This window comes from Zalophus californianus, chromosome 3 (genome assembly GCF_009762305.2).
Source record: "Zalophus californianus isolate mZalCal1 chromosome 3, mZalCal1.pri.v2, whole genome shotgun sequence".
NCBI classification, from domain to species: Eukaryota; Metazoa; Chordata; class Mammalia; order Carnivora; family Otariidae; genus Zalophus; species Zalophus californianus.
In genome coordinates, this window is record NC_045597.1 from 134477194 (window position 1) to 134500668 (window position 23475).

A 23475-nucleotide genomic window follows, 5' to 3' on the forward strand; every position below is an offset into this window, starting at 1 on the left:
TAATACCTATTCTTCTGAAGCTGTTTAAAAAAACAGAAAGGGAAGGAAAACTTCCACACTCTTCCTATGAGGCCAGCATTACCTTGATCCCAAAACCAGACAAAGACCCCCCCCAAAAAGGAGAATTACAGACCAATATCCCTGGTGAACATGGATGCAAAAATTCTCATCAAGATACTAGCCAATAGGGGCACCTGGGTGGCTCAGTCGTTAAGTGTTTGCCTTCGGCTCAGGTCATGATCCCAGGGTCCTGGGATTGAGCCCCGCATTGGGCTCCTGCTCTGCGGGAAGCCTGCTTCTCCCTCTCCCACTCTCCCTGCTTGTGTTCCCTCTCTCGCTGTGTCTCTCTCTGCCAAATAAATAAATAAAATCTTAAAAAAAAAAAGATACTAGCCAATAGGATCCAACAGTACATTAAAATGATTATTCGCCACAACCAAGTGGGATTTATTCCTGGGTTGCAAGGGTGGTTCAACATCTGCAAATCAATGTGATACACTACATAAATAAAAGTGATGCAAAAAAAGCATTTGACAAAGGACAGCATCCTTTTTTGACTAAAACTCTTCACAGTGTAGGGATAGAGAGAACATACCTAAATATCATAAAAGCCATATATGAAAAGGCCACACGAATATCATTTTCAGTGGGGAAAAACAGACTTTTCCCCTAAGGTCAGGAACAAGGCAGGGATGTCCACTCTCAGCACTGCTGTTCAACATAGTACTAGAAGTCCTAGCCTCAGCAATCAGACAACAAAAAGAAATAAAAGGCTTCCAAATCAGCAAAGAAGAAGTCAAACTCTCTTTGCAGATGACATGATACTCTGTGGAAAACCCAAAGACTCCACCCCAAAATTGCTAGAACTCATACACGAATTCAGCAAGTGGAGGACATAAAAATCAATGCACAGAAATCAGTTGCATTTCTATACAGTAACAATGAGACAGAAGAAAGATAAATTAAGGAGTCGATCCCATTTACAATTGCACCCGAAACCATGCGATACCTAGGAATAAACCTAACCCAAGAGGCAGAGGATCTGTACTTAGAAAACTATAGAACACTCATGAAAGAAATTGAGGAAGACACAAAGAAATGGAAAAGTGTTCCATGCTCATGGATTGGAAGAACAAATATTGTTAAAATGTCTGTGTTACCTAGAGCAATCTACACATTCAGTGCAATCCCTATCAAAATACCATCAGCTTTTTTCAGCTGGAAAAAATAATCCTAAAATTTGTATGGAACCAGAAAAGACCCAAATAGCCAAAGGAATGTTGAAAAAGAAAACCAAAACTGGTGGCATCACCTCTATTATAAAGCTGTGATCATCAAGACAGTATGGTACTGGCACAAAAACAGACACATAGATCAATGGAACAGAATAGACAGCCCAGAAATGGACCCTCAACTCTATGGTCAACTGATCTTTGACAAAGCAGGAAAGAATATCCAATGGAAAAAAGACAGCCTCTTCAACAAATGGTGTTGGGAAAATTGGACAGACACATGCAGAAGAATGAAACGACCATTTTCTTAAACCGTACACAAAAATAGACTTAAAATGTGAGACAGGAATCCATCAAAATCCTAGAGGATAACAGAGGCAGCAACCTCTTCGACCTTGGCTGCAACAACATATTGCTAGACAGGTCTTCAAAAGGCAAGGGTAGCAAAGGCAAAAATGAACTATTGGGACTTCATCAAGATAAAAAGCTTTTGCACAGCATAGGAAACAGTCAACAAACCAAAAGACAACCGACAGAATGGAAGAAGATATTTGCAAATGTCTTTGCAGATAAAGGGCTAGTATCCAATATCTATAAAGAGCTTATCAAACTCAACACCCAGAGAACAAATAATCCAGTCAGGAAATGGGCAGAAGCCATGAAAAGACATTTCTCCAAAGAAGACATCCAAATGGCTGACAGACACATGAAAAAGTGCTCACCATCACTCATCAGGGAAATGCAAATCAAAACCACAATGAGAGGGGCGCCTGGATGGCTCAGTGGTTAAGCATCTGCCTTCGGCTCAGTCATGATCCCAGGGTCCTGGGATCGAGCCCCGCATCGGGCTCCCCCCACTCCATGGGAAGCCTGTTCTCCCTCTCCCACTCCCCCAGCTTGTGTTCCCTCTTGCTGTGTCTCTCTCTCTGGAAAAAAAAAAAATGAGATACCACCTCATACCGTCAGAATGACTAAAATTAACAAGTCAGGAAATTTCAAGGGAACACTGTTGGTAGGAATGCAAGCTGGTGCAGCCACTCTGGAAAACAGTATGGAGGTGCCTCCAAAAGTTGAAAATAGAGCTACCCTACGACCCAGCAATTACACTACTGGGTATCTGCCCCAAAGAAAGAAATGTAGTGATCTGAGGGGGAACCTGCACCCCAGTGTTTATGGTAGCAATGTCCATAGACAGATGAATGGATAAAGAAGATGGAATATTACTCAGCCATCAAGAAAAAAAATGAAATCTTGCCATTCAGCACTGTGGATGGAACTAGAGGGTATGATGCTAAGCAAAATAAGTCAGTCAGAGAAAGAATTATCATATAATCTCACTGATACATGGAGTCTAAGAAACAAAACAGAGGATCATAGGGGAAGAGAGGAAAAAATAAAACAAGACAAAACCAGAGAGGGAGACAAATCATTAAGAGACATTGGGGAGGGTATGTGCTATGGTGAGCACTGTGAAGCATGCAAGACTGTTGAATCACAGATCTGTACCTCTGAAGCAAATAATACATTATATGTTTAAAAAAAAAAAAGATAGGAGGGGAAGAATGAAGGGGGGAATCGGAGGGGGAGGTGAACCATGAGAGACTATGGACTGAAAAACAAACCGAGGGTTCTAGAGGGGAGGGGGGTGGGAAGAGGGGTTAGCCTGGTGATGGGTATCACGTTCTGCATGGAGCACTGGGTGTTATATGCAAACAATGAATCATGGAACACTACATCAAAAACTAATGATGTGGGGCGCCTGGGTGGCTCATTCGTTAAGCTTCTGCCTTTGGCTCAGATCATGATCCCAGTGTCCTGGTATTGAGCCCCACATCAGGCTCCCTGCTCCGCGGGAAGCCTGCTTCTCCCTCTCCCACTCCCCCTGCTTGTGTTCCCTCTCTGGCTGTCTTTCTCTCTGTCAAATAAATAAAAAAAAACTAATGATGTAATGTATGGTGATTAACATAATATAATAAAATATATATATAAAAAAAGACTTAAGCATAGGAAACAAACAGGGCTGCTGGAGGGGAAGGGGGGATGGGGTAACGGTGATGGACTGTAAGGAGGGCATGTGATGTAATGAGCATTGGATATTCTATAAGACTGATGAATCACTGGACTTTATATGTGAAACTAATAATACATTATATGTTAATTGAGTTAAAAAAAAAAAAAAGAGTGATCCTGAAATACTCTGAAGAAGAATGAGCATTAGAGTAAGTTACTTTGTGGCCTTTGCACTAACTACTCAGAGTTCTTTTAGATTCAGTTGCTGGCTTTCAAACTCTGTTCTTTGTAAGGTGAAATACTGGGTATGTTCTTAGGTTGTAATAATTTCATTTCTGCTTTTTGGATAGAGGGAATATATGTTAAAGCTTTTTAAGTGCATGTAAGTGTACAGCCTGATGAATTTTCACAAACAGCATTCTCTTGTAACCAACATCCATCCCTTTCCAGGCACACAGACTACCCACCAACCCTCCAGAGTGTATACTGTCCTGATTTCTAACAGCATAGATTAATTTGACCTGTTCTTAGCTTTATATAAATGGAATCATATGTACTCATATGTGTCTGGCCTCTTTTGCTCAAATACTGCTTATGAAATGTTGTGTATTGTAGGTCTCTCATTTTATTAATATATTTTATGCCATTGAGAGAATATACCAGGATTTATTTATGTATTGTGCTGTTTGTGGGCATTGTGTAGTTTTTAGTTCAGGGCTAGTACAGGTAGTGCTGCTGTGAACGTTAACTGTGTTGGAGGACATATATGTACCCATGTATTTTTCTTGGGTATACTGAAGAGTGCAATATTCGGTCAGATATTTCAATATTAACAGATACTGCCAAATAGTTTGCTCATTATATTCTCACCAGCAGTAATTGAGGTTTCTGATTGTTCTTTATTGTCACTAACACTTAGTATTTTCCATCTTTTTCATTTTGGCCATTTTGGTAGGTATGTAGTGGTATCACATTGTAGTTTTAATTTGCATTTTTTGATGACTATTGAAGTTGAGCATGTTTTCATATTTATTGGCCACATCAGTATCCTTTTTTCTTAGGATCAACTAAAATCTTTCCCCATTTCCCCATTAGATTATGTGTTGGTTTTTTGTTTTTTTTTTTTAGTAGCTTCATTGAGATAAAATTTACCTATCATTAAATTCAACCTTTTAAATATAGTTCACTGTTTTTTTAGTATATTCACAATTATGCAATCATCATCAGTAGCTAATTCCAGAAGCTTTTTATTACCCCCATAAAGAAACACTGTACCCATCAGCAGCTATTTCCCATTCCTCCTACCCCTAGCCCCTGGCAACCACTGATCTACTTTGTTTCTGTGGATTTGCCTTTTCTGGACGTTTCATATAAATGGAATCATACAATCTGTGGTCTTCATGATTTAGCATAATGTTTTCAAGGTTCATTCATGTTGTAACATGAATACTTCATTCCTTTTTATTGCCAAATAATATTTCATTTTATGAGTGTACTACATTTTGTTCATTCATCAGTTAAGGGACATTTGGGTCGTTTCTACTTTCTGGCTCCTATGAATCACGCAACTATGAAATTTGTGTACGGGTTTTTATATGGACATGCTTTCATTTCTCTTGTTTATATATCTAGGAATAGAATTGCTGGGTCATACGATAACTTGTTAACATTTGAGGATCTGCCAAACTGTTTCCACAGTGACTGCACCATTTTACATTCCCACCATTAATATATGAGGGTTTGTTTCCAACCCTTGTTGTTGTCTTTATTTTAGCCAACCTTGTGGATGTGAAGTCCTATCTCATTGTGGTTTTACTGTCTCTTTCTTAATGATTTGCAGTAGTTCTAAATCTGTTCTGAATACAGTTCCTTTGTTGGATGTGTATTATATCTTTTCAGTGTCTTAATTGTGTCTTTTGATGAGAAGTTTGTAATTTTAGTATTGTTTAGTTTATAAATTTTTTTAGCTTATGGTTAGTGCTTTTTGTATCCAGTTTAAGAAGTCTTTTCATATTTGAAAATCTCAAAGATATTCTCTTATGTATTTCTCTAAAGGCTCTGTCATTTTACCTTTATGGTTTTATTTTTTGTTTTATTGTTTGATCTTCAAATCTCTTCATCTGGAATTGATTTTTAAGAGACACATTTTAAAAGATGGTTTCTCTCCTCTTGCTAGTTAATATTTTATGTCTTTTTCTTTCCTTTTTGTTGGTTATAAAGATTTGCCCTCAGGTGGTGATGACGGAGTTAGGAAGAGGAGTTTAAGATTTGTAGGACTCCTGGGGCGCCTGGCTGGTTCGGTCAAAAGAGCAGGCGACTCTTGATCTTGGGATCCTGAGTTCCAGCCCCATGTTGGTGTAGAGATTACTTAAATAAATAAACTTAAAAAAAAAAAAGATTTCTTCCAAGCATCAAACATGCCAGGTACACCATAAAAAAAAAAAAAAAAAAAAGATTTGTAACACTCCTATCATATGTCAGAGTCTTATTAGCTCGGCGTTTTATAATGTCAGCTCAGCGTTTCATGATCTCATTCAATCTCTATGGTATTCTTGTAAAGTAGATGACATTACCCTTTACTTGAAAATGAAAAATCTGAGGCCCAGAAAGATAAATACACTTTCCCACGCTCACACAGCTAATAAGTAGGTAAAATCATGCCTCAAAACCAAATCAGTCTGGCTCTAGAATTCTATTATCTTTTCATTGTGCATTTTTTCAAAATCTTGTAAAATCTTAACTATTAAACTTTCCAGTTTAACCTGTTCATCTTAAATTGCTGTAACATTTGGCCCAGTAATAAATGCTGAATGACCAGGTAGGTAGGTAGGTAGATACATGAGTTTGTTTTGTTTTTTTTTTAATTTAAGGTGGTTTGAAGGAAGCTGGCAGTGAATCAACAATTGAAAGATACTAGATATTAGAGTGGACAGAAAGAATTGAAGTAATAATATGCTTGAAAGATTGGATGCCTAAGAGATTCTTGTCAGTGGATAATATTGCCAGAGAAACTTACCTGTGTGGATGTTTAATTTGCTGTGTTGTAGATACTATTTTCCATGCTGTGAAATGTAGGAAGTTTCCTTTAAGTATATTAGAGTCAAAGAAAACGTTTTCTAGGGCTCCCTCTGCTGGCTTTCTATTGGTAATTAAGATACATAGTTGCCAGAATAATGCTGGTACAAATGATGTAAATAATTTAGGAAGGAAATTAATTTCAAGGTCCATTAGAGGAGATCCATGTTTGTAGCAAATGCAAATAGAAAAATAAAGTTAGAGAAAGGATTATTTAAGCTTATTATTTTTAGAATTCATATTTGGCTGTTGAATCTCTTTTGAGTTACGGGGAAGAATACTTCTAATGGTATTGGAAACTTTCCATTTTAAAAACAAATAGTGGTAAAACTATACTCGGAGGGTGGCTGTCATGATAAGCATCAGTGTGTGGGATCAACTTTCTCAGTTGGTGGTAACATTACAAAAGTACTGTCTTTGGCCCTTTTTAACTAAAAGATAAACTTTTGGCAGCCTCACTGGAAAATTCTGAAACTGATCAAATGGACTGGTTGGTTTCTAGAAAAAATGGTCATTTGGAAATATTCAGAGTTAGATGATTAGATAAGGACCTTACTAAATGAGAAACTCCATGGTGGGGCCTCCATGGATCTATGGTAATTATCCTCTTTTCATACCCAAGGCATTTCACACCTAATTGCTAGGCACCTAACAGGCATTTCACACCCCAGCTAGCAGTGACTTGACCTCACTTTTCTTCTCATAATAGCTCCAGCCAGCCACCGTTTCCCTTTCAGAGTTGCCTTTTCAGGAGAAATCTGCCTGCCACTTTGAGTTCTAGACGTTTTGCTTGGTAATACGTGGAATATAAAATATCCCCCATTTAAGAAAACAGTATAAAGAAACTAAACAAGCATGTGCTGATTATTTTCATTAGAGCTAAATAATAAATCCCTTTGATATTTAACTTGTTTAATTTACAAAATTTAATTTAATTTACAAAAGTGATGTCGTCCCAAATTTGCAGGAAAATTTATGTAAAGCAAGATTAAACAGTTTTAGTAAGTTAAGCATTGAACCATCTTTATGATGGACAGCTCTTTCTTACTGTAACAAATGAAGATCTAGTTTTGCTTCTTCAGAAGTAATGATAGTGTAATTTGGTTTTAAATAAATAAAAGGTAGCCTTAGTCCAAGAAATAATGTATTATTAATCCAAGCTTAAATATCATTAGTCCAAAAAGTTTGGTATTAGAAGGACAGATTCTGGAAACAATATGGGTTTCATTTTGAAAGCATTAAAATGATTTGTTACTGTGTAGATAGCTACAGATTTATGTATGGATGAATGTGTGTATCATTTACGTAACTTCAGAACTATTAGAACTATTAGGACTGTTATAGATCATCAGCCTGCAAACAAATATCAAGGCAAACCTGGTTTTCATAGGATAGTTTTGACAGTATAAAATAATGTGAGAACAAAAAGTCCTTAAAACATGAAAATATTTTAGAGAAAATGCAAAGTGTATTGTATAAACTTTTTGCTGTTCTGTCATATTACTATTAATAGGTCCTAATATTTTTATTACTGTAAATTTAGAAAATTTAATAGTTAATTTTAGTCCATTTCAAATTTGGGATGCTAAACATTTGAGTTGTTGAGAATCTAAGTAATCTTAGTCTTCCATTTAAAGTCCCCTCTAAGTCTGGCTCCATGCTTTCTTTCCAGCAGATGTAAGATACACTTCTTTTTTTTTTTTTTTTTAAGATTTTATTTATTTATTTGAGAGAGAGAGAATGAGAGACAGAGAGCATGAGAGGGAAGAGGGTCAGAGGGAGAAGCAGACTCCCCGCTGAGCAGGGAGCCCGATGTGGGACTCGATCCCGGGACTCCAGGATCATGACCTGAGCCGAAGGCAGTCACCCAACCAACTGAGCCACCCAGGCGCCCCTGTAAGATACACTTCTGAGTTTAACCTCTATCATGAGCCAGCAGGACCACAGGCAAGTCATGGGATGGTTTCTTCACCTGTAAATAAAACAACTGCACAAAATCTGTGGTTTTAGCACTTTATTTGGAGAAACCCTTTGAGAATCTAATGAAAGCTGTCAATATTTATACCCAGAAAACTGCTGATTCATGCAAAATGTTGCATATAATTTCAGGAGCTGCAGTGTTCCCCTGAAGCCATCCACACAGACTTCAGTTTAAAGATCCCCTGGATTGTAGGTTTTCTGATTTTCAAAATCTTTAATTCTGTATTTCTATCCCACACCATCCTCTTGTCTAGCTATACTGTGTTAACCTCATGTTTTCACTCTTGGATTTTTACTCATTATTTCAGTTTTCAGATGTCCTTTCTTATCCCCTTATCCATCCTCACCTTTAAAACCCTCGACTTAAAACACAGTTCAGATGTCTTTTTTTTTTTCTGTGAAGCTGCTTCAATCAGAATTAATTTTCTCCTTAGAACTCTGTACCTCCATTATAGCCCTTAAACTCGTTGGTCTTGTATTACAGTTTATTAGAGGGCTGTGTGTCCTCTGTCTTCCCTTCCTCTTCTTATCTTTTCCTTAATAGCTTATGAATATCTTGACGTCAGCAGCTATGTTCCTATTAGTTTTGTAATTGAATGGTGCCTTACTAGTAGTAGTAGTGGAATAAATGCTTGCTAAATTAATTTGAATTTTTCACTCAGTTGTGATGATTGTCTGTTATGTCATGTGCTATATCCTGGGAAGGTTGCCCCTGCCCCCCAAAAGTAGGTGGTGTGAGATAGAACCATAGAGGACCTCCTATATGGGATGAATTTAAAGAATGGGTAGAATTTAGGGAGGTGGAGGGCATTATCTGGGAGAGATGAAGAGAAATGTTTTACCTATATTTCCTTATCAGTGAAATTAGTCTGTTTTTGCTGAAAACAGGTATTAAAATTTAGCTTACAATTTTTAATTAAGCTTTGTATTTTACATTTTTGGCATTTTTGTTTTTACAGGTACAAGAAAATTCCCCAGGACATAGAGCTGGACTGGAGCCATTCTTTGATTTTATTGTTTCTATTAATGGTTCGAGATTAGTAAGTTAAGCTTTTTGTAGTTTCGACTATAACTTTGTAATCTTTTAAAAATGGAATTTTTCAGATTATCTGGGGTGGGTATTTATTAGTTATAAACATTATATGGAATATGATACCAGTTTATAAAAATTATGTAAGGAAACATGAAAATGTCAAATATAGAATCCTATACCTCATCCTTCAGTGATTATTTTAGAATAAAATAGCTCCTAATATTTTTATTAGGAGACTTTTATATGTTGAATATTTAATTATTTTTAGTAGAAATAAGATGAAAAAGTTTGCCTTTTCAATGATTTCAGACCTTTGTATGCTTGGATTAGTAAAGACTCCTCAAATAACGTATCAGTTTGCTTGGAGCTTAATTTCATGATATATAAATAATGTTTTTAGAACCAAATAGGTATGTTCCAAAAGTACAGACTTAAAACCACCTTTTATAAGTTGCTTCAGTTTACTTGTAGTAAAGTCTTGAAGGAAAAGAATTATAATTTCAGCAAAGGAAATTCTTATGACAGTGGCTACTTGGTTTTTGTTTTGTTTTTTTACAGCAGTTTTAAGTCTTCGTTATTTATCAGCATCTCCTGCATAATGGCCTTTGCTCATTTATGTAATGAAATATTTAACGTGCTGCTTCCATTTTTTTTCCTGCCAGTTCCTAATAAATAAACAAGGTGTATATTTAGGAGTGCTGTCCAAAATTAAACCACAACCTCAGCAGATGTTTTAGATTTTAAAATCAAAGTCATACCAGCTCTCTTAGTAATATGACTTCTTGTGGAGTGTTTTGGTTTTTTAGCTTACTAAAGCCCTAGATCACTTCAAATAATGTTGGGTTGCAAAATCCATAATCCATAGTCAGCTATTAGAAAAAGTCTGAAGTTGGTAACATAGGAGTTGTTCCTAGTTTTTGACATTCTTCAAGGAACATTTGAATGTTAATGGCAGCTTTACCTGTTGGATGTTTTATTTTTGTTGATTATTAGTATTACTCCCATAGGGCCATAGGATGCTTAAAGCTAATTAACATTATTTTTTTTATTTATTAAGAAAAATTATTTCTATGTGTTCACAGAACAAAGACAATGACACTCTTAAGGATCTACTGAAAGCAAATGTTGAAAAGCCTGTAAAAATGCTGATCTACAGTAGTAAAACACTGGAGCTGCGAGAGACGTCTGTCACACCCAGCAACATGTGGGGTGGCCAGGGCTTGCTGGGAGTGAGCATTCGTTTCTGCAGCTTTGATGGGGCAAATGAAAATGTTTGGCATGTGTTGGTAGGTATTAACTGTGAGCTGTTACTTATAGTTTACGAAACGATGTAGAAGGGTGCTTGTCTTCATCTAAGTTGGATTGTAGAGGTATTATTATTATTAGGCTATTTTTGGTTTCTGAAAATTAGAATTCATTGCTGTGGGTTAACAGATTTTAAAAATTTAGGAAAAGAAGCAAATACAGATGCCTAAACTATTTTTCTAGTGATTCGTCCATTAGAAGGAGAAATGTCAAGGCAGATAGCTACAGATAGCTAAAATAATATTTTAAATTTTTATCAAGTATGTGATTTTTATGCTTGTGATTTAGATATATATTTTCCATAGTTTTTGATATCTGACATGTCTAACAAGATAGAAATACAAGGGTTTTATGGGGTGCCTGGGTGGCTCAGTCAGTTAAGAGTCTGCCTTCGGCTCAGGTCATGATCCTGGAGTCCTGGGATCGAGCCCTGCGTCGGGCTCCCTGCTCAGCGGAGAGTCTGCTTTTCCCTCTGCCTCTGCCCCTCACTGCTCAAGTCTGCTGCTCCCTTTGCTCCTTACCCTGCTTGTGCTCTCTCAAATGAACAAAAGAAAATCTTTTAAAAAGAAAAAGAAATACAAGGGTTTTTTTAAATCACTAAAATTAAGGACTATGAACTGTAAGTTTGGAAGATTATTTTATATACATTAATTTTGGGGTGTGTTTTTGTGTTATTCTAGGAAGTAGAATCAAATTCTCCTGCGGCACTGGCAGGTCTTAGACCTCACAGTGATTATATCATTGGAGCAGATACAGTCATGAATGAGGTAATTGGTGTGTTTGTAAATAATGAAAGTTCTATAACATTTTCTCATTAATGTATAGGTTCAGAAGTATATTTACATTTGACATTTAGAGTTGAAATTTAGGTCTTTGCTAATCAAGATACCTTACACATCAGGGTGTAAACAGAACATATGGGAGGAGGTGTCTTATAAGGTATAGCTGTAAGGAAAAATACGTACCGTGTGGCAATTGCACAGATTTTGTGTATGATATACAGAAATCTCTTAACAGGAGCACCTGGGTGGCCCAGTTAGTCCAGCATCCAGCTCTTGATTTTGGATTTTGGCTCAGGTCGTGATCTTGGAATCGTGGGATGGAGCCCCGAGTGGGGCTCTGTGCTCAGTGGGGAGTCTGCTTGAAGATTCTCTCCCTCTCCTGGCTCCTCCCACTCTTGTGTATACACTCTCTCAAATAAATAAATCTTTAAAAATAAACCAGTCTCTTAACATACCTCAAGACTAAAGCAGATGCTCATTTTGGTTATTGATTTCATTTTCTCTACCCCTTTTTAAGGGAACAAAATTGGCTTAGTTATATTAGATCCTTTTCCTTGTCTGTTAGCTAGTGGAAGTATACATTGCTAAATCGAAAATGAGAGAAAAATAAGAGGCCCAGATAACCAGGTCTTAATAATGAAGAGTAGGGGCACCTGGGTGGCTCAGTCAGTTGAAGATCCAAGTCTTGATTTTGGTTCAGGTCATGAACTCAAGGTCATGAGATGGAGCCCTGTATCAGTCTCCATGGGGAGTCTGCTTGAGATTCTCTCCCTCTCCCTCCCTCTGCCCCTCCCACCCCATGTGCACGCTGGCTCGTGCTCTTTCTCAACTGAAGAAATAAATGTTTAAAAGAAGATGATAAAGAGTAAAAGCAGAATATATAGAATTCGGGTATAGAAGAGTTTTATTAAAATTGCTGACTAGGTCTTAGGGAACTGGAGATAAGGCATTGCACATAGGAGCTAGGTAAAATATTTGAAATCTTGTTTGGAGTATTCGTTTTAAGGAATGAATTTTATGTCTAGCAGCAGGGCCTGCAATCTGTACTTTTTATAAAAAGTTTTCCAGGTGATTCTGATAATAGCCAGGTTTGAGACCCACTGTTCTAAAGTTCAGTAACATAAAAATGTTTTTCTCCTGTGATGTTTTTGCAGTCTGAAGATCTGTTCAGCCTTATTGAAACACATGAAGCAAAACCACTGAAACTTTATGTGTACAATACAGACACTGATAACTGTCGAGAAGTGATTATTACACCAAATTCTGCGTGGGGTGGAGAAGGCAGGTAAGGTCATTTTTCAGACTAAGTTATGATTGCTTAAGCTTACCAGTAAATAGTGTAAACATCATTGCTTTTATTTTGAAACAAGTTATTTGTTTATTATAAGACTTCTGTTGAGAAAAGGAAAGAGCTAGCCTAGAATACTGAAACCAGTAATCCATTTTTTTAAAGCACATATTTAGGTAGTGTGGTATGTATATATACTACGGTCCTTTTCTTTACTGATCTAAGAGCGAACAGCCTTGTTTTATTTTGTTATTTTAATAAAATAGTTTGTTTTATTTTCCCAGTTCCCTTCCGCAACAGTGGGACAATACAAGTGTAACTTTCTCTAGCTGTTGGGGAAATTTGTTAGCATTTTGTGAAAACTGTTGGCTTTCAAAAATGGACAGATTGATTTCAACCAAAAATTAGACAAATTGCAACAACAATAAAAAGCAACTTAGAGGGATGCCTAGGTGGATCAGTCGGTTAAACGTTTGCTTTTGGCTCAGGTCATGGTCCTGGGGTCCTGGGATCTAGTCCCGCATCAGGCTCCTTGCTCAGTGGGGAGCCTGCTTCTCCCTCTGCCTGCCACTCCCCCTGCTTGTGCTCTCTCTCTCTCTCTCTCTGACAAATAAGTAAAATCTAAAAAAAAAAAAAACAACTTAGAAGGATTATCAAGCCAAGCAGAGAAGCAAACTGTAGAAAATCAGTTTTCCAGGACCGTTCATCAAGTCAGTTCCCTAATTTCAAAAAGCCAAAGCAAAGCATGCAGACTTAACATTGCTTCTTTAAAAGGTCTCTTTCAGCTTTTGGTTAAATTGTACAAGTTTTTCATTATTTTGAATGCCTTATTTAATTGAGGAATTCTTGAGCATAAGCCATAATTATAGGAAAGCCTAGGATTTGGACACTTTTCTAAATATTTTGTAAAAGTTCCAGCATTTGTTGGGAAGAGGATGACTTAGTTGAGGCAGGCCGGGAAAGGACCCTGTTTGTTCCTAATACCTTTCCCCACACTACCTGAGAGTCTGCAGCTGACTATATGTTGCAACCAGAATGCTAGCTTGTTGCAATTTGAGAAAACAGAGGTATCATCTTAAGAATCTGGACTGTCTGGGGGGGGGGGGGGGGCTGGGGGGAGGGGTTGGCCTGGTGATGGGTATTAAGGAGGGCATGTACTGCATGGAGTACTGGGTGTTACGCGAAGACAATGGATCGTGGATCACCACATCAAAAACTAATGTATGGTGATTAACATAAAATAATTAAAAAAACAAGAATCTGGACTGTCTGGGGCAATTCTTGATCAAGTTATTGTCCATTGTCCAGGTTTGTAAACACACAGAAATATGATCTTCTCAAGGCATTCAGAATTGACTCACTTCCGAGGGATTGCCTCATATAAACTAAATTTGTAGAGAAACTACTGTATTTATTAGAATGGCCGATTTTTAGTTTATAATAGAAACATTTCCCCTCTCCAGTTAGAAAATACTCAGGTCAGATTAGTATCACAAGAGTACTTGGTAAACACAGAATCAAAATGCAAGGAAGAGATTCTGCTGATGGTGAAGTCCAACTGCAAAGAACATCACTAATTCTAATAAAAACATTGTTTTAAAATGCCTCCCTCTGAAAGGCTGTCATTGATCAATTTAAATTATTTAATCTTTCTTCCTCTCCACCTGAGATCTAGTTCAGTGAGGATTGCAGATTTGATGGTAGAAGGGACGAAAAGTGAGCCAAGGAATAAGTAATTTTGTAATATGAAGCATCAGTGTAAAATCAGATTTGGATTAGGAAGAGCTGGAGTTGGCCACTGCTTGCTCTCCCAGCTTTTGGTGGTGGTAGTAGCCACAGAAATAACAGATACCTTGGCAGGAGAGAGGCATAGAGATAACTGTGTGTGGTCTTCTCAGAAAGTATCAGATAGTTCGGGAGATAAAAGTAATCATGATGTAAAACTAAAGTGGAATCTGATTGTGAAGGGCCTTACCATGGTCGGAAATTTGGAAACGCCTTGGGCAGTGAGACTGTGAAACACTGTACCCGTGGTGGTGGTTGGGGGGGGTCATTGGTTCCAAACAGTAGAAACCAGCTGTTGCTGTCATAAGCAAACATGAATTTATCGCTGTGGAGTTGCTCCTATAATCAGAGGAACAGCTAAAGAATCAGACATGGGAAGGGACAGGACTCAACACTGCTAGGGACTTAGGAAGGAAATTAGCAGTTTTCATTAGGATTCTACTGAAGGGATCAAGCCATTTCTGTTTTTTCTGTCACTCCCAAGATTTGCAGCCGTGGGCAAGAGAGGTGGATTGGCCTCTATGGGTTATGAACCATTCATTTCTTGGTTTGGACAAGGCCCCCCCAGTGGACAGTCCCACCAGCACTGCACACAACATAGGGAAGTAATTTTCCAGAAGGAAGAAGGGAAAAGGAATATTGGGAGGCCAGCAGACTTCTATGAAAAGAAGCAGTGTGATTATGTCTTATTAAAAACATGCCTCTGGTGGCAGTGGGAGGATGAAGTAGAAGGAATCTGGATTAATTTGGATTGATTTGTGTCAGGTTCTGAAATAGAACTAGGGGCTGTGTAAATGACATCATCGTACAGAAGTACTTAGAGCTCTTCAGTGAAAAGGCTGTATGTCATTCGTTCAGCAAATAATTATTAAGTGTCTGCCATGTGCAAGGAACTGTTATGGCAGTAAACAAAATGAGGTCTCTGCCCTCAAGGACCTTAACATTTTATTGGGGGAGACAGAAAATAATGTGCAGTGTGTTAGATGACGATAAATGCTTGAAGAAAAATAAAGGAGGGTAAGGGTAGTGTCTGTGGTGGAGAGACGGACACTTTTTTTAAAGGGTGGTCAGAAGAGACCTCTGATAGGATGACATTATTTAAAAGAATGGAAATTGGTTTTGTATTTCAAAACCTCAGAGAAATGCAAGCTGTGATTGATAATAACTAACTTTAAGAAAAAAAATATTTTCATAGCCTAGGATGTGGCATTGGATACGGTTATTTGCATCGAATACCAACACGTCCGTTTGAAGAAGGGAAGAAAATTTCTCTTCCAGGACAGATGACTGGTACACCTATTACTCCTCTTAAAGATGGGTTTACAGAGGTAAGATAACTACTACCGATGACATCACACAGTTTCCAGTAAAACAAATGACGTGTCCGTGTGTGTGGTGGTAGCACTCATGGGGATGGGGCAGGTGAGGAGTTAAGTGCTCACCATGTTGAATTTGAAGTTCCTCTAGGATATCCAGATGGGTAGCCTATGGGTCTGGATTTCAGGAACAAGGACAAGGCTAGAGACACAGATTTGGGAATCATCAGCAAAGGGAGGGTAATTCAACCCAATGAATGGTGATAAAAATTGTCAAGGGATTGGGCCTGGGTGGGTCAGAGGAATGAGGCTGGAATCTTGAACATTCCTAATATTTAAATGGATGGGCAGAAAGGGGATCCAGCAAAGGGACCTTGGAAGAAGTCCTAAGGGAGGACAGAGTTTCAAGAAAAAAAAGGCATGTCAACTCTGTGAGGTATTGAGAGAAGTCAGGTGAGCAGAGTGAAAAACACATGTCCTAGACAAGAGCCTTTCAGAGACTGGCGGGGTGCACATATCAGATCACCAGGGACAGAGGGCAAACAGTTGGTGATTAAGGTGACGATGAGAGCTGGTGCTTAACTATTTCAAGAAACTTAGACTGGGAAAGCAGAGCAAGATGCTGTGTGGGACTCTTATAGGATCACAGTGAGGCTTTTTAAAGAATAAGATATTTGCACAGGCTTATAGAGTTTTAAAATGTTTTCTCTGCAAGGCTGACAGGACAGTTAACTCTTGTCTGCATGAATAAGTAAAAACCAAACATCCAGAAGAAAAATGCTACCATTGTAAAGAAAGATCTGCCACCACTATCATTTTATGGTACACAGTTTGGCCATCCCCAATTCTAGAGAAAGTGAAGAGGAGCTAGAGAAGTGGAGCCTTTCCTCACTGCCCACCGCTGCCATTGGCCGATGGCCAGAGCCCATATCGTTCCATGTTTAGAGTCCTTCCGCCGTGTCTGCTGCTCCTCATCAGTGGTGTCTGCTCCAGTTAAGCCTCTGTGGGCAGTCTGAGAAGACCAGGGGGTGAAATGGCAGCTAAGGAAAAGGGCCAGAATGCAAGTTGTGTTGGAATGTGCCAGAGGGCACTGGAGCTGGCAGAAGTTGTGGAGTATCCAGAGGTGAAACCACCCATAGGATCCATGTTGACTTACTTACTCCTCTCCTACCCCGGAAGGTAGAGGTCTGGCTGCTACGTTCAGTCATTGATGAGAAAAGATAAGATGGACTCACGAGGTTAGACATCTTGAGAAGCTTCCAAGACTCCATCATGGTATTAAGACTTCGAGCTGATTTCTTCCATGAACAATGAAAGTTAGAAACTGGCTGAGAACTCAGAGAAGAGGAAAGGTGGAGGGTGGAGTAAAATGATTTGGGGACAGCTACGAAGGAGGAAAGAGTAGAATCTCCTCCTAGAACAGTGTGTGTAATGGGGAAGATGCCACGTGTCAAGAGTCTGGAAGTGATGGGATGGGGGGATGTTTAGTGTTTGGTCCTTGACATATAACAAAAATAGGAAGGAGTGTCTGAAGGCAGGAGTGCCAGGTGAAAACTTCCAACAGCTAGTATGATCAAAAAAGGTATCTGTTAAGAAAACAAATGAGCAAACAAAAAAAAAAAGAGGGAAAGAGGCAATCCAAGAAACAGACTCTTAACTATAGAGAACGAACAGATGGTCACCAGAGGGGAGGTGAGTGGGGAGATGGGTGAAATAGGTGATGGGGATTAAGGAGGGCACTTGTGATGAGCACCAGGTGTCGTATGGAGGTGTTGAATTACTACACTGTAAACCTAAAACTTTTATCACACTGTATGTTAACTAACTGGAATTTAAATAAAAACATTTTTTAAAAAGTATCTGTAGGACCAGTGAGAGACAATATCTGTATGTTCTTTCAAGTAAACTTGAGTAATTTTTTCTTTCCTTCTTTTTTTGGCAGGTCCAGCTCTCCTCAGTTAATCCCCCATCTTTGTCACCACCAGGAACTACAGAAATTGAACAGGGTCTGTCTGGACTTTCTATCAGCTCAACTCCACCAGCTGTCAGTAATGTTCTCAGTACAGGTGTGCAGAAAAATCTATTCTCTTTTCAACCTACTTTGTTTTACATGATACTCTTTTCTGTTTCAAGCTATAGAATTTTAAAAAGTAATGCCGGTGTACTTTGAAAACTATAAATATGCTCTGCATTTAAACCTCTTCTTGGTGTATTTTAGAGTCTGGGCTTCTCTTACCGTGGACAAGTTGTAGAGTCAGGACTGTACCTTTAAATTCTGCTCAGTTGCTCTATTTACTCAACGAATGTTTGCAGTATCCTTGCAGTATCCCGTAGGTAGTAAACACTGGAGATACAAAAGTGAGCAAGACACCGTTCTCTTTCTGGGGGTTCAGTCTTGCTCAGGGGACACGTGCATGTCTTCCTTTTCCTATTTCTTGTTCTACCCAGTACAGTCCTTTTTTGTTTGTTTTTTTCCAACAGCTTTATTGATATATAATTCACATACCATGCGAGTCACCCATTTAAAATAGGTAATTCAGTGGGATTTTTTTCCGTGTATTTGCAGAGTTGTGCAACCATCACATCAGTCAATTTCAGAACATTTCATTACCCCAGAAGAAACCCTATGCCCTATCAGTCACTCACTGTTTTTTCCCCAACCCCTCAGGCGTAGATCATTCCTAATCTTCTTTCTCTTTCTGTGGATTTGCCTAATCTAGACATTTCATGCAATATGCATGGTTTCTGTGACTGACTTCTTTCACTTAGAATAATGTTGTCAAGGTTTCATTCATGTGGTAGCATATAGTAATACTTCCTTTCTATGACTAAGTAATGTTCCATCATATGGACATGCCACATTTTATTTATCCATTTATCAGTTGTGGGACATTTAGGTTGTGTCTACTTTTTGGCTGTTAGGAATAATGCTGCTATGAACGTTTGTGTACAAGTTTTTGCATGAACCTGTGTCTTCATTTTTTTGGTTATATTCCTAGGCCTGGGATTGCTTGGTCACATGATATAGATCTTGGTATGTTGGTAGAGTTTATTTTTCCATTGCCTTTTTAAAAACCACCTTTTCTCTGATTTTGTTTCTTCATAATACCAAGAGTATATTATTACTCAGTAAATGTTGAGTAAGTGAAAGAAATACATAGTTTAATTTCATTAAAACCTTTTATTCTTGAGCTCCTTTTAATATTTGTGTTCACAATTTGTTCACATTTCACTTTGTCCTGGAATGGACTTAAAATAGATGGATTCACCAAGATGCAGTTAAGGTCAACAGTATGATTTTTGCACTTGGTCTCCTCAGTTCAAATCCCAGCCCTTTTCAGAGTCTTCATTTTCATTCCCAAAGATGTGGTTTTCTAGATAAAATTTAAAACTTCAATTTTTTAGAATTAAAAATTTCAAACATAGCCTAAAGTAGACAGCATGGTATTATGAACCCCTGCCCACACACACCCAGCCCCACCAGTTTGCACTATGGTGACCTGCTTCTCTACCCTCTACTCTTTGCTGGGTTTTTTTTCCGGGCTTTTTTAAAATACAGTTTGCGTACCATAAAATTTAGTCACTGTGTATATAACTCCGTGATTTCTAGTGAATTTATGGAGTTTTGCGGTCATTGCCACAATCCAGGTTTTTCCTAGATGAAATGAAATACTTAATATCAGCAGTATTAAGTCATAGAAACAGTTGGGAGGGCATTTAAAGTTTATTTCATTTGAGCGGTGTTGGAATCCTTTTTTATATTGTGATTTTTTTTTGTTAGATTCCATCAGATGGTCTTCTAGTTTATTCCTGACTAGACTTAGTATAGGTGGGCTGGTGTAACACCCGTGGCAGCAGACCGCTCAGTGTCTGAGTAACTCTCATCTTTTAGAGTAAGTGTTCCAGTGCCGTGTCAGAGCTCTTCTGACCGCTCTCTTCAAATCTCAGTTTCTTTTTGACATTTTAAATCTTCCCTCATTACATTATAGTTACACTTGCCTTAGAAGCACATGAAGTGAGATCGCTGGCCTTGTTATACAGTAGAGAAATGGCTTCTTGAATATTAAAAGACAAATGCTCAGAAGAGAGTGAAATCAACATTTTCACTTTTAGAAAATCAGTTTAAAAATTGAATATTCTAGCAACATGACATGTGAGAACCCACTTTTTTTTTGTTATTTACCTCTTTTATTTTTAATTAAGTTGCTGCAAAGTAGCCCAATTGGTAACTGTAGAAACGTTAAAAGTGTCTTAAAAATGTATATATGTTATGGATTTGAAAATTTGGGGATTATAAAATTGTAGAAAATGAATATATCCTTTGGAAATGACATTAATCAGTATGACCTTTTCAATACACTCCCTTATGTTTCCTGTCCTCGTCACTGCTTGATTTTTCTGCAGAGAACTGATGCCATTTTACAGGCTGTGTATTTTACTTGTTCAGTATCAGTCTCCCTTTTGCTGCCCCTCATTAGAGGATAGGGAGTGACAGGGAGTGACTTGTCATTTCTTTATGCTGTAGAGTGCATCAGTGCCTAGAATAGTGTCCAGCATATAGTAGGTGCCCCCCGAAAACCTTGAGTGAATGAACATATCAGTTACCCAACTTTTTTGAGAATCTGATGAAAGCGATGGCCCCTCTTCTACTTTTACATGCCTCTAATTTCTGCAGAAAAGTAAATACATGAAAAAAATAAGTAACTATCTGAAAAGCGTTGTTTCATGCTTTTTAGGCACAATTCATTCCTGCTACCATATTTAAGCAGATTTCTGTAAGACAATCTGGAATTCATGTACATTGTTACTCCTGTTTGGACAGCAAAACCTCTCGCATGAGTAGATGGTAAACATTAAGAGATAACCTTTATTATGGAGTATCCTAAGAGTTACTTGTATTTGAAGTACATAACCTCCTCAAGCTAACATCAGTAAAAACACTTCAGAGGAGAGTCACAGAACCTATCCATTTCCTATCAAAAGGAAATGGAAATTCAGGAAGCCAGGTCATTCTCTCCATCTCTGGAGGCCCACATACTCTTGTCTCTTTCAGGCCCTCTCCCCTCTCGCAGACCCCAGCATTCATGGTTTCACAGGGCATCTGCCCCCACTGCCCCCAGCAGTTCTAGGTTTATGTGGCGTCTAGTTCAGGAGCCCAGTAGAGATTGACTGGAATCCTTAAGTCCCATTTCTGAATTTCTAAAACAGTTTTCTAATCTAGCCCTGCTTACGTCAGATGTAAAACTCTTGTCCAGAGAACTTAGCTGGGGTGGGTTTGCAGAGCCTCCTACCCTCTTAGGCCAGACTCTGCTAACAGTCTTCATTAAAAGCCACAGGCAGAGTATGTAGATCAGCTAAGGCGGTGAGGCAGCCAGAAACCAGGACTGAATGAAGTCCCACGGAATGAAGGCCTTACCATGGTGGGTGGGGGAAGGGGGCTAAAGACTGTCCTAATAAAGTCTGTCCATTCTTTGTCAAGAATTTGGTAGAAGTTTTTTTAAAGATCGTGTTTTGTTTCAGGTGTCCCAACAGTACCATTACTGCCACCACAAGTAAACCAGTCCCTCACTTCTGTGCCACCAATGAACCCAGCTACTACATTACCAGGTAAGCAGCAGGGGACGAGAGATGTGTGGAGTTAGTAATAATAGCATGACCAATGTTGTGCATCTTAAAAAAAAGAAAAAGAAAAAAATCTTACACCTTTGTGGTGACTTTTTATGTCTTTTAATCTCCTTTTATCTTTGCTATAACTTTGTGATAAATGAGAGCAAATGTCAACGAGCTGTCAGTTACCAGCTGTTAGCTGCTGAGCCTCAGGCTCCTTATCCTCAGCCAGCCACCCCTGCAATGCAGTGTGAGGTAGGAAGAAGCAGTGTGTAAAAGTTCTGTCCTTCGGGGCTTCCTTAGGGCTTTCTAGTAGTGGTTTCTGTGAACAGACATTGTGTCCTGAAAGAGAGCATTCCATATCAGGTTCTGCAGAAGCTCTAACATTAAGTTAGATGTTTGTTTATTTCTCTTAGTGTTCCTAGTGAAGACCAAATGTCTTTATCCATCAGATAACAATCAAATATTATTTCAGGGATCAAACGTACTTGCATTGTGAGAACCTTTAATTGTATGACTAAAGAGGTCATACACAGAAATATTAAGCCATTAACCAAATTTGTATACACACACACACACAATGGTGAAGAAGTGTGGTAAAATGTTGACATGTGGGGAATTTGAGTGAAAGGGATATATGGGGTTTCTTTATATAAACTACTTTTGCAACTGTAAGTCTGAAGTTATTTCAGGAAAAAAAAATTCAAAAGCGGGAGGGACTATAAACCTCCGCCATCAAAGAGAAGTTGAGTTTCATTTACTCCTGCACTTGCTGAGCCACATTAGCCCTTTCTCCACAGCACTCAGGCCGTTGTCATTCTGGCTCTCAGGTCTGGAAGTACTCGGATGGGTTTTAACCCTTACCTACTCAGCCACCTAATCGCGTAGGTACAGAAAGACAGTTCGCTGAAGTAAGCTGTTTCACTCTTGTTGTTAATGTTAGGACACAAAGCTGCCGCCCAGTACGTGGACTTCTGGTGTTCTCGCTTTGAAGCTGGTAGTAGTTGTTTCAGAACACAAAGATGGAATGTTTTCCCCAGAGCAAGTGGTTTACCTTTTGTTCTCTGCCTTCTCTCTAGGTCTGATGCCTTTACCAGCGGGACTACCTAACCTGCCTGCCCTCCCCAACCTCAACCTCCCCACACCGCACGTCATGCCAGGCGTCAGCTTACCGGAACTCGTGAACCCGGGTATGTTGCCCATCCTGCCTTCCTAGGACTCTGGCTAATAAAAAGCTTTTATCCAGGAAAGCAGATCCTCTGTTGCAGTTTTTTCCAGAAAGGGCAGATCAGTTGAACAGATTCCAGCTGCTTCTAATAAATATTAATCTTTTTTACTTAAAAAGTTTAAAAAAGAAGAGGAAGAAGAAGATTTTTGTGATTCTCCTCTGCTTGGCTGCCTCTCCTCCATTTTCCTCTCCTTGCACACCGACAGCCCGAGTACCATAAGGGCCAGTTGCAGAAATAGAGAACAGTGTCACGGCGCTGCCATAACTGACTTGGATGGAGTTCACCTCCCCAGTGGAGGTGAATGAACTTCCTGCCATTCTTCTGGTGCGGGCGACTGCCACCAGTGGTGCTTGTTTTGAGTAGCCAGGCCCAGGACCTTGGGCTGTGAAACCCTCATCCTTGCTCAGCCGGCTGCGTTTGTTATTTGATAAATATTCTCTGTTACTAACAGATGTTTTTATAATAAGAACTGTTGGGATTTTAGCTACAAATAGTTAAGCTAGCCGATATTCAAAGCACTTCCGCTCCAATTTTATGCGCTGATGGGAATGAAGCAGCAGTGTCCCACAAACCTGGTCTTCTAGTTAATGATTACCCACATCGCCTTTAACTCTGAGATAGCCACAGGTCAGGGCTATTAATTTCTGATTTCCGTACTGAGGCTTATGAGTGTGCGCTGCCATGTTTCTGTCTAGGTCATAATGGCCGGCTGTACCCCCTCTGGGTGTATTCATCACCTGTCTGCATTAACCCATTCGCTTTCCAGCGCAGCGGTTTGAAAACAAAGGAAGACTGTAAACTCTAACGCTTTACCTATCTTAGCACTTCCGTTG

The 23475-nt window shown here is 38.8% G+C and overlaps 1 protein-coding gene across 1 annotated transcript in view; it reads left to right on the forward strand.

The window, feature by feature from the left end:
• The window catches only part of GORASP2 (golgi reassembly stacking protein 2), a 36892-nt gene that overhangs the window by 11381 nt on the left and 2036 nt on the right, over positions 1 to 23475 (forward strand). The window contains exons 2-9 of the mRNA XM_027590508.2: positions 9257 to 9337; positions 10413 to 10616; positions 11316 to 11402; positions 12572 to 12702; positions 15686 to 15818; positions 17749 to 17872; positions 21327 to 21413; positions 22493 to 22603. Coding sequence (XP_027446309.1) covers positions 9257 to 9337; positions 10413 to 10616; positions 11316 to 11402; positions 12572 to 12702; positions 15686 to 15818; positions 17749 to 17872; positions 21327 to 21413; positions 22493 to 22603 — 958 coding nt within the window. The remainder of the gene's footprint in view (positions 1 to 9256; positions 9338 to 10412; positions 10617 to 11315; positions 11403 to 12571; positions 12703 to 15685; positions 15819 to 17748; positions 17873 to 21326; positions 21414 to 22492; positions 22604 to 23475) is intronic.